This window comes from Microtus oregoni, unplaced genomic scaffold (genome assembly GCF_018167655.1).
Source record: "Microtus oregoni isolate MIOR12 unplaced genomic scaffold, Mior012 000029F_ref0000214, whole genome shotgun sequence".
Lineage (NCBI taxonomy): Eukaryota > Metazoa > Chordata > Mammalia > Rodentia > Cricetidae > Microtus > Microtus oregoni.
Window position 1 is genome coordinate 26,030,394 of NW_024543088.1, and position 11,085 is coordinate 26,041,478.

An 11,085-nucleotide genomic window follows, 5' to 3' on the forward strand; every position below is an offset into this window, starting at 1 on the left:
CCAGCAGAGATTGTGACTTGCGAGTCTACCCCTAAATAAATAACCCTCTATTACTCTCAATTCTGAGCTAGTGTGGGATTTCTTTTAAGCATCCTTCTTCAGGGAACAGAGTTCCCTAACGTTTTGATTCCCAACAATCAAGGCTGAGGAGCCAATGGCAGTTTCGGCAGCTATTCCTGCTCCTAGTAAGATTGGGAACAGAATTGGCACCTGTTTGACCCTCATTAATGTTGAAGACCAGCATGAGCTCTCTCCTCTTCTCCGTTATTGGCATATATCTGGGGGACAACATGGACCGATATATAGAGAGTGTGGGTGGTAGTGTGGGTATGACTCTCCAGAGAACTGGATGAGGCACATTTTGTCAAACTGTTTTTTACTTTTGGGGGGCCTGTTGACCGATGTTTCTGTCCCACCCTGTCCTTCAGTCATTCAGCCCCAAAGAAACACACAGAGATCTACATTAATTACAAAATGGTTGACCTAGTAGCTCAGGCATTTCTTACTAACTAATTCTTACATTTTATATTAGCTCATTATTCTTTTCTATATTAGCCACATGGCTCGGTACCTTATTCAACGAGGCAGTCACATCTTGCTCCTTCTGTGTCTGGGTGATGGCTTCAGACTGAGCTTTCCTCTTCCCAGATTTCTTCTGTTCTTGTTTGTCCCACCTCTACTTCCTGCCTGGTTCCCTGCCTATACTTCCTGCCTGGCTACTGGATACTAATAAAAATCAGCATTTTATTAAAAATAATACGAGTGACAGGATAAATGACCATTGTCCCACAGCAGGGGCCTGCCACCCAGCTCCCAAATAAATACATGGAGACCTGTTCTTACTTATGATTGCCTGGTCTTAGCTTGGCTTGTTTCTAGCCAGCTTTTCTTAACTTAACTGATCCCATATACCTTTTGTCTCTGGGCTTTTACACCTGTTTATCCTATACACATTTTTTTTTTCCTTTTTATTCTGTGACTGGCTGTTTGGCTGTGTGGCTGGCCCCTTTTCTTCTCCTTTTCTTTCCCCACCTCTTATTCTCTTCTTCCTATTTATTCTCTGTACCTTTCAGCCCCACCTATTTTCCCCCCCTCCCTCACTATTATCCATTCAGCTCTTTATCAGACCAATCAGGTGTTTTAGACAGGCAAAGAAATACAGTTTTACAGAATTAAACAAATGCAACATAAAAAAATGTAACACATCTTTGCATCATTAAACAAATGTCCCACAGCATAAACAAATGTAACACATCTTAAACTCATATTCCATAACACTGTCCGTCCCCTAGACCTCCACTGTTTCATCCCTGGAAGGAGCATAACAGGGCAGAGGTCCACCTGAAAGTTTCCCATACCCAGCTTTTCTGTGTTCCCATGTCCAGGTTTGGGGTGGATGAAGATTGTGTATTCAAGTTAGTAAATTCTGGTAGGTCATATCTTTAAGGTGTCTGTGTCCATGTTTTGTTTTGTGTTTTGTGGTTTTTTGGTTTGTTTTTTTTTTTTGCTTTTTTTTTTTTTTTAAATTGGGATGATGAATCCAGGAACTGACAACAACCACTTTCACCGCAGTTGGCGTGGTTAGAAGAACTAGGTAGGGCCCCTTCCACACAGGGATCCTCCTTATCCAAATCAAGTCTTCTGGCTGGAAGTGGTAGGAAGGTTTGGAGGCGGGAGATGGCAGGGTTCCTTTCTCAATCCAGTCAATGCCCTGCCGGGGTGAGCTCCCTGCAAAACCAGCTCTGACTTGAGAAGGAATGATTAGAAATGGCTGCTGGGAAATATCTCAGGATTTGGGGAGGATGGGAAGTATTTCCCAAACATAACTCAAATGGTGTAAGCCCCTCCCAGTACAGAGCACACTGGGTCCTGAACAGGACAAAGGGGAGGAGGTTGGCCCAATTTTTGCCAGGTTCTGTGACTAATTTGATCAATTTCCTTAAGAGTTCTATTCATCCTTTCTATCTGTCCTAAGCTCTGTAGCGTATACGCTCAATATAATTTCTAATTAATATTTAATACCTTTGTCAGATTTTGAGACACTCTGGTCTTGAAGGCTGGGCCATTATTGGACTCCAAAGCTAGGGGAAGTCCAAAAGTAGGAATTATTTCCTGAAGAAGTTTCTTAGTAACTATTAGAGGTGTCTCTGTTCAAGTAGGGTAGCCTTCCATCCCTTCTGAGAATGTGTCTACAAACACTAGCAAGTATTTCTAGATCAAAACAGTAGGCCCTATAAAACAGCTGGTAAATTCTGTTCATATAAAGGTCCCTGCTGCATTAGAAGAATTTGATGGCCTGGAGCAGTGACTCTTTAGAATAAGAACCCTTTCCTCCCCACCCTTCCTCCTGCATTTCCTGTGTGCAATTCTTTTCAGATTAGCCAATCAGATAAGACAGTGAGGCTGTACCTCAGTCAGTGGGGGGGAAAGACTCAATCTCTACTTGAGCTAAATAGAAAGCCAAGTGTACTTCCTTCCTACCTGTCTGTTCTCTTTTTAGGGCACACCCTCTTTATCAAGAGCAAAGTGCTTTTCCAGACACTTCGGTTGGAATGGGTGGTCTCTTTTTTTTCTTCTACAACCTGAGTTTATTTCTAACACTAGGGAGGTGGGAGACGCGAGAGGGGTTGCGAAGGGGGATGGATGTGATTAAAGTTCACTGTATGAAAATCCTCAAAGAGTCAATGACAGCACTGTTAAAAACGTAAATCTTAAAACAAAAAGGAGAACACAATAGAACAAACCGATTCTTAAGGGTTGTTTGGCTCTAGCGTTCTAGACGGAATGTATTCCAAGTTCCCAGAATTCCCCATGTTCTTTGTCTAGATATAGGTGCTTTCCTATGTTATAAACAAGAGAGTTACATGACAGAATATACAATTCTGGCTCCCAATACAGTCACATTAACGTTTAGAAGGCTCTTAATGATAGGTGGGTTCTGTTTCCAAATGGACAAAGTATGGGGTTCTAAGGATGGCATGTTCTGCTTCTCATACTTTTTCCATTTGACTAGACTTCAGGGGAACCAAGTTTCTGGTCTGGAATTTAGGCATTGCTTTAAAAGATATAGTTCAATCCCTGAGCTCCACCAGCCCCCAAACATCAATTCACTGCTCTGTCTGTGAGAGAAGCCACTACCAGGGCTCCTGTGTTCCCTGCTGTATACTTTCCATATGAAAGGAGAAGTTGAGGTGCAAGCCTAAGGTTTCAAAAGCATCAAAAGTCCTCTTTCTAAATGTCAGAGAAAGAACTCCACAATCTGGCTGTTTATACCTTTGCAGTCTGCAGAGGCAACTGGCTGACTTCCAGGTAACTGTCCTCACCAGACTTGTAAGCCACAGCAGTTTGCATGGACTCACAAAGCTGAGGACAAACAAGGTCCTAGAAAAATTGGGGATACTAAGAGCTGGTAGAGGAGCCCAGTGCATACATTTGAAGCTGGCTTCTGCAGTCCAGAGGACCAGGGGCCGGTTTCTTTCCTGGTTTGGTGAGTCTATAAATACCACTGTGGTTTACCAGCTTTGTATTTCTCCCACAGACATCTCCTTGTACCTACCCGTTCTTAACTTTGTACAATCTGCCAAACACCTGTCACAACGGGTTTGCTGTGACCGCCTTACTGGGATGTCTCTCAGGTGAGTACTAATCTGTTCATTTTGGTCTCCTAGTCTGATCCTCAGGGCACAGGAGAATCCCTAGCTCAGAATGCCAGATTGGGGCTTGATTCCTGTCCTCTGGCTCTGGTACCCTGTGCCAGGCCACAGCAAGCCTCCACTGCTTCTCTCCAGGCAGTGAGGTGGCTGCAGACACCGCAGGTCCTGAAATCATAGAGACCCAAGTTCAAATTTTACCTCTGCTTACTTACCTGTAACTTTGGGCAAGGATTGCCAGGCCTTGGCGTGTTGCTTGCAAAATACCAGTGTTAGAAAGAAGCTTGGGGTAACAAGAAAAGAGAACGAGACTCACATTTTAGTGTCCAGACATAGCAAACATTAGTCCTGGTCAAGAGGGTGTTCTATGGACCTCAAACACACCAGGGCAGGAAGCACAGTTGGTTTTGAATCTAACTCTCGTAGAGACTGACTTTACCCCATTGGCTGGGGTCTGACATCAGAGCTTAACATTTAGCTGCTGTAAAAAGAACCTGGGTGAAGGGAAGAAAGGAAATCAGAATGGGGTTAGCCATTTAATTTACTTATGCTCCCACAATGCAGCAGGACCTTGGTATAAACAAAGACTTTACTGGGTGGGAGGGTGTTAAGATATTTGTATGAAGGTGGAGGGGGCAAAAAGCTTTGAATTCTTTTTGTTGCAAACAACAAGGTTTATGGTGTTTGATGGTGAACACTCATATTTAATGTTTTATACCCCGGGAAAATTCCTCTGCTAGGGGCTTGCCTGCGATTTAATTAGGGCCATAACCCCCTACAGCTCTCCTCGGATCTCGACCAGGCCACCAGCATCTGTTGGAGCAAGTACTGTGTCTCAGTCACTAGGCGTCCTTTACTTCAGTACCCACATTCGTGCTTTGTTTACAATCAAACTTTTAAAAGAGGAAAAAAATGAACGAAAGATTCCCACACACCAGTCCCTAGCCGGCAAACAGAGCTGGCTGCTGGGGCGGTTCAGCTTGGCCCCTGCACTCGGCGGCAGCTCTCTGCTGCCTTCTGCCTTTCCAATGAGGAACTGTTCTGTGCCTCTTGGAAACCAAAAGCTAAAGGCAGGAAATGGAAACTGAAAGTCAACGGAGAACCAGAAAACGAAACTGTTCTCTCTTTTCTCTCTCTCTTTGCCAGAATTGAGCAAGACTGCAAGCTTCTCACTATGCCTAGACCTCAGCTTTCATCTCCAACGTCATTCTCAGATCCCAGTACCTGGGATCAGATGTTTCAAGAGCTGATTCAGAAAGAGAAACCCAGGGCCAAGTGGACCTTGCAGCTGGATAAGAATATTTTGCTGGATGACTTGACCAAGGGATGGAGGCAGTACCAGCAGGAAGGAGTTGGCTGGTGAGTTGGGGTTGGGCAGATTGTCAGTCCTCCTGAAGGTCCCACTCAGCGCAGAATAGCCACTGCCAATTTGCTCTTATAAAAAAAAAAAGAAGAACAAATGTGACTGGGTGGGTCCCCCAGTCTTCTATGGTTACGGGGCTGGTTGGGGCCCCTAGACGCCAACCCTCCACCTTGTTTAATGCAAGAAATCTTTCTGTCCTACCAGGTCTACTTACTATAATAGTTCTGGAGTCTGTGGAGCTGTGGAGAGTACCTCCAAATTTTTCCCAAATTGTTCCAACTTTCTCTCTTTTTATTGAATCTCCAGCTAGAACAGGTCTGGCCTTGGATCCAGCTGCTTACCCCTCTTATCAAGAGAAAACATAGTAAAATACTTACGATGGAGAAATAGATTTATCTACAATTTGGGTCCAAATGGGGGTCAGGGCTGTTCTTATCCTGTCTCTGTCTTCCATGCAGTAGTGTTGGCGTTCATAGAAACAACGAGACAGAATCGGAATGAGCATGTTACCAGAAATGTTGGGGGGTCCCCTCTATAGGTACTTGATGACACCAGGGAAAGTAAGCATCCTTCTTGGTGTTCTTAATTTCTTCAGTAAAAGAATCTTACAACGGACAGGACACTCAAATGGAAGCTTGAGGGCCATTTTATTTGTTTCAAAGTAAAGCCATTGGGTAGGCAAGCTATAAATCTCAGTGGCTGCCTGGGGGAGGGGAATGAAGAAGGGGCAGAAGGCCCTACCCTATGAGTTAAGTTGCCGCGGAGCTGTGCCATGGTAGATGGCCACACGGCAGGGGTGGGACATAAAGAGAACAAGTAAGCAAGGCCGGTGTCACAGAAAGCATATGTAGGACCGAGGTGGCAAGGAGAAAGTGGAAAGTTATGTTTGCCTGAGTAATTCAGAAAAGTGAACAGACTCGTGAAGCCAGGCAAGGAGAGCTACTGAGCTGGGTTTTGTAAGCTGCGGCCACAAGGAGCCGGAATTCTGGGAAGGAAATTACAATATCATTAAAAGGATATCCCACGTTATCCCTCTAGCATGTGATAAGTACTGAATCCCTAGTCATTGGATATCCTCTGCTGCCCATGTAATAAGCCAATCAAGCTGAATTAATAAATCCAGGTTTAATAAACAGAGCAGAGCAAAGCAGCTACTGGGTGACTCTTGGGAAAGCAGGGAAGGAATCACATGGCAAATATGACAACCAGGTCTTAAATAGCCTGCATGCATTAAATGACCCGAGTAGCCCAGGGGAGGGGCTGATTCTTGGTGGGCTTTCTCAGGGGTGGGTTTTGGAGGGGACAGCTGAGGGCGAGGTTTGTAGGGCAGCTCCAGGAGATAACCCCAACAGTATGGCTTAAGGTAAACCCATCTTCTCAGGTGTGGTCGGTCAATTAGCTAGGTGCTTGGCTGATCCAGCTGAAATGTTACCTGTCTACCCAGACCAGAGATTCTATTCTCTTGACAAAAAGGAGTTTGCTCTTAATGGGCCTTTATTACTATTCTAACTCATAGATTTAGTTGTGGAATCTGTGAGATTTGACCGTCTCTGGAGACACAAATATCTTACACAGGGGCCAGAACTTCTAGGGCAAGCCCTCTCCACTCTCAGCGTGGCATTTCCTGCAGGGAGCTGGAATTGAAAAATGGAGGGCAGGGGAGGGGAGGGAGAGTCAAATTTTGAGGGAGTCTCCTATATTAACACTGACCAGTCCCTTCAGGCTACAGTAAGACTCCTTGCCTGACCCCTGCTCAGGGCTAGTTTCTAAGAGTCAACTAAATACAAGCAGCCATACTGCACACTGTTTTACAGAAAGCCTGTGGATAAAAAGAGAGAAAGCTAAAGCCCAGGCCCAAGTGTCTGAGGAACACCCTTTCTTTATCGGCTGCCCTCCCTGCGGTCCCAGTCAAGCTCCAGGTTGTAGGGAACAGTTTTTCTTACCTTGTCAGGACAGTAAGAATGGATGGCCTGGGAAGCTAAACCCCTGTCTCTAGAACTCTAGGGCCTTTTCCAGGGCCCCTAGGGTCCGCAGTTCTTTCCGACCCCCTCATCTGTGCAGCTGTCTGCTCACCCTTACCCTATCTCAAGCACAGTGTGCCCTACCCCATATGAGCCTCGGGCAAGACATTTCCACACATTCTAATTTGTCCCTAAGATGTTGCTCAGTAGAGGTACGCGCTGTAGTAGGTAGATGAATAAGGTTGGTTTGCACGGCCTCGGCTGAGGAAAGAACCCTCCCCCACTTGCTTTGTATATCCCAAATTGTGTGTACATTTTATTATTCGCTTTTCTTACAGTACCTGTGAGGAATGACCTACAGAGGAAGAGAACCAACACTGAAAGGCAGCAGTATTGCCTGCCTCTAGATAGGCAGTTTATAGAAGTTTTGTGTCATCGTGAAGAACGTTTGATGCACATAATAACAATTCTCTTGTGTGTGTGTGTGTGTGTGTGTGTGTGTGTGTGTGTATGTAACAGCCCTGACACTCCTGGAACTCACTTTGTAGACCAGGCTGGCCTCGAACACAAATCTGCCTGCCTCTGCCCTCCTAGGTCTGAGATTAAAGGCGTGCACTGCCACTGACTCCCTTCAAATTCTCTTCTTTTTAAGACTTCCAGAGAGGCTTTTACTATCAAAGATGCAGGCTCAGTAGTAACAGGAAAACATCTAAAACACAGTGCCCCTTTTTCTTGCTTCTCTGTGACCAGGTCATTCAAAACCATATGAAAGGGATTCCTAGAATTCCTTAGCTGACCATTGTCTCTCAGACCTGAGCTAAGGATACCATGGGCTTCTTTGTTCTGCCTACAGGTTCCAGTGTTCCATATGCAACAGACACTGGATTTCTGCCCAAGTGAAGATCCTGTGCCACATGTATTGCGACGAGCCTAGGAAACTTCAGGGCCGGGTGCTCATGAGGATCTTTGCTCAGAGGTGCCAGAAGTGTTGTATGGCTAAATTTGAGAATCCTGAGTTCTCTGAAGAGAGCATCCAAAGAATTCTGGAGAATCTGGTTAGTCATATTATGCAGAAATACTATGGACATGGCCTCAAGAAAATAACATCAACTTCGAATGAGAGGGTGCTTTTGGATGGACCCCATGACAGAGCCAATTGTGAGGCATGCATTCTGGACCCCCATGGAGGGTGTGCCTACAAAGCAAAGCCACTCAAATCCCCATCTCCTCCACCAAAGAGCTGCAGTTTTTTCCCACCCCAGAGCCACGGTTCTTCCCCACCAAAGAGCCACGGTTCTTCCCCACCAAAGAGCCACAATTCACCCCCACCACAGAGTCCCAATTTTTTATCTCAGCCTGCAAGCACATATTCTGAAAATGTGCATGTTCAGGAACACAGAGAGCCCAATATCGGAGGGCTTTTTGCGGCTTTGTCTCTTGGAGCAATTATCCTTTTACGTCTAATCTTTCTGTAATAGACTTATCATCTTGTTTTAATTCTAGAGTTATCCATAAAATGGATGTCATTTTAACATGACAATGACTTGATTTGAGATCAAGAAAGGCCAAGTATGCAAAATAAACCTGGTTTCCTGGACGGGCTCTGAAAATAGCCCAGAACATGACATATATATATGTATAATGGAGTTTAAAACAAATTCCTACTAAGTCACTAAACCATCTGTATTTGCTTGCTCACTTATGGTTATCAAGTTATATTGATTAAATCTTGACAAGGTCATGAATATTATTGTAAATGTACTGTGACAGACTGAATTATGTTCCCCCCACCAAAACGGCCCTTACCCTACCCTCTAGGACTTGTGACTGTGCTATAGTATTTTGAAGAATAGATTTTGGAGACATGATAAAATTAAAGGATCTTGGGGTAAATTGTCTTGCATTCTCAGGTTGAATAACAAGAGGTCCTTCTGTTTATCTTTTCAGTCAAGGTCCATCAGAAGATTAACCTGAAAGGTTTGGCCTCTGGGTGATGGTGCTATGGAAGGGCATGTGAAGTTTATGGCGTGGTGCTGTGAACTGATCCTTCTGTGCACTGTGAATATGCAGTACTCTCATTGGTTAATAAAAGAACTGACTGGCAGGTAGCCAGTATGGGTGTGACAACCAAGCTAAGGATGCTGGGATGCAGAAGGGCAGCATTGTGGGAGTTGCCAGCCAGATGAGAACAAGTCAGAAACACAAAATAGAAGTAAAAGTCACGAGCCCTGGGGCAGCACATAGATTAATAGAAATAGATTAAGTTGTAAGAAATAGTAACAAGCCTGAGCTATCAGTTGAGCGTTTATATTTAATATACGCCTCAGTGTGTTTATTTGGGGGTTGCTGGCAGGATAGAAACTTTGCCTACAAATGGCATTCCAACGTGGGGCCAGAATTTCCACATAAGACCCGAGAAAGCTTTACAAAAAGGTTCTAAACACACAGACACAGAGCCAAAGGCATCTGTCTAGTTTCATGCCTTTCATGCCAGCTGTGGTACAGGGTTGCATCTCCTGGCCGCTGCCTGCAGTCTTGAGCTGCCAGTGCACCCTGGGATAAGCTGAGTGGCAGGTTCCTGCAGTCTCTCAGGCTGGCCGTGAGCACAGTCATATACAGAAAAGTGGCTCTTGGCAGCTGCCTGTGGGAAGAGCCAGCCACCGTGCACTAAGCTAAGCTACACCTGACATATTTTAAGATTTGTCTCATGAGGTCAAAAAAAAAAAAAAAGTCACAGATACACAGTAAAGACAGATTCAGATAGAAAAAAAAAAAAAACCTCTAAACAGGTTACAGTGTGTTTAAAAATATACGTAGGATTTGGAGAGATAAGAGAAGGTGTAGAAAGTCATAAAAAAGAAATATATAGTTTTAAAATAATAAAGTGCTTAAAAAGTGGGTAAAGTAATATAAAATAAAAAGCTATGCAAAGACAGGACCTACAAAGAAAGTCTGAATTCTGTATGTTACTGTTTGTGTTGTTTTTAAATATTTTAGCTGCCAAAGGACACTGGATTATAAAAACTGCTAGATAAAACACAACCTATATATTTTAAAAATGTGTTGAGTTCAAAATTTAAGTCAAAAGGTGTGTTACTTTGGGGGAGAGGTTATGCTTTTATTTTCACAGAAAATGTGGATTCATTCCAGGTTAAAGATGATCAGGTTTGGTTGAGGAAGACCCCCTGAAATTCTGACTACAGACATAGAGAAATAGACCTTGAAGAATGGCAAGACCTGTGATATATATTTTGCCTACTCAAATACATAACCAAAAAAAAAATCATCTTTGGCTGACTTATGTACAATGCACAGTCTATGCTTGTATTAATGCAGGTAGGTATGTTACCTTTAAAAGTTTATGTATTTTCAGAGCAAAGAAACCAGACACCAATGAAAATGAATGCCCCAAGTGATCCAGCATTCAAAACAACCTGGAGGCTGCTGACAGATGACTCAGCCTCACAGAATACTCCAGCCAAGGCCTAGCAATTATCTTGATTTTTCTCAAGGGTCCTCTAAAGATACCAGCAGCCCCAGACAATGGGAAGCAGTCTAGAGGAAACAAAGCCCACGTCCCCAAAATATGAATTATGAATGTTTATTATTATTTAAAGGGATTGGTTATAAATTGTTATTGGTAATAGTCAGAAAAAAAAGCTGAACAAAGGAGATTTGATTTAGGGATCTTGTTCTGAAAAGAAAAAGAGGGGGTATATAAGTGATAGGATAAAAGGGTAGATTATTGAACCTACTTTTAAACTAAAAAGACTAGTCTTAAATATTTTACATTGGTATATATTTTAGTCTATTAATATACATTTAAAGTTAATTTTTGTTATACTGTATGTATGTTTCTGTTTTTGTTTAAGGTATATCTATACAACTCATACCTATATAGCTCATTTAAAAATATAATGTATAATTAAGAAATACTAGTTATTAGTTATCTATAAGAATCAAACTTATAATCCTATTAGGCATGTTTTCAAGGTTAAACAGATATATTTAGATAAATAGTTGGTCTTCAAACACTTCAAAGACCTACAGAATATGGTATTTAAGATAGCATAAGACTTTTCTTGACAGTGTTGATAGGAAAATGTTACAG

At 43.2% G+C, this 11,085-nt stretch overlaps 1 protein-coding gene across 2 annotated transcripts; it reads left to right on the forward strand.

The window, feature by feature from the left end:
* The first annotated feature begins 3,548 nt into the window (after positions 1–3,548).
* Positions 3,549–10,792, forward strand: Rtp4 (receptor transporter protein 4). Of its 2 annotated transcripts, XM_041678124.1 has the most exons (4): positions 3,549–3,635; positions 4,797–5,009; positions 7,828–8,029; positions 8,922–10,792. In XM_041678124.1, the coding sequence occupies exons 1-4, from the start codon at positions 3,625–3,627 to the stop codon at positions 8,946–8,948; spliced, it is 453 nt and encodes a 150-aa protein (XP_041534058.1). In that variant the 5' UTR covers positions 3,549–3,624; the 3' UTR covers positions 8,949–10,792. The 2 variants fall into 2 exon arrangements, with proteins under 2 accessions (XP_041534058.1, XP_041534057.1); XM_041678123.1 differs by lacking the exon at positions 8,922–10,792 and having other exon boundaries at positions 3,557–3,635; positions 7,828–8,731.
* Positions 10,793–11,085: the final 293 nt, after the last annotated feature.

Bases quoted from the DNA above. Each gene is read 5' to 3' on its own strand.
- Rtp4 (XM_041678123.1), top strand. The intron at 5,010-7,827 runs GTGAGTTGGGGT...TTCTGCCTACAG, and splicing joins CAGCAGGAAGGAGTTGGCTG to GTTCCAGTGTTCCATATGCA.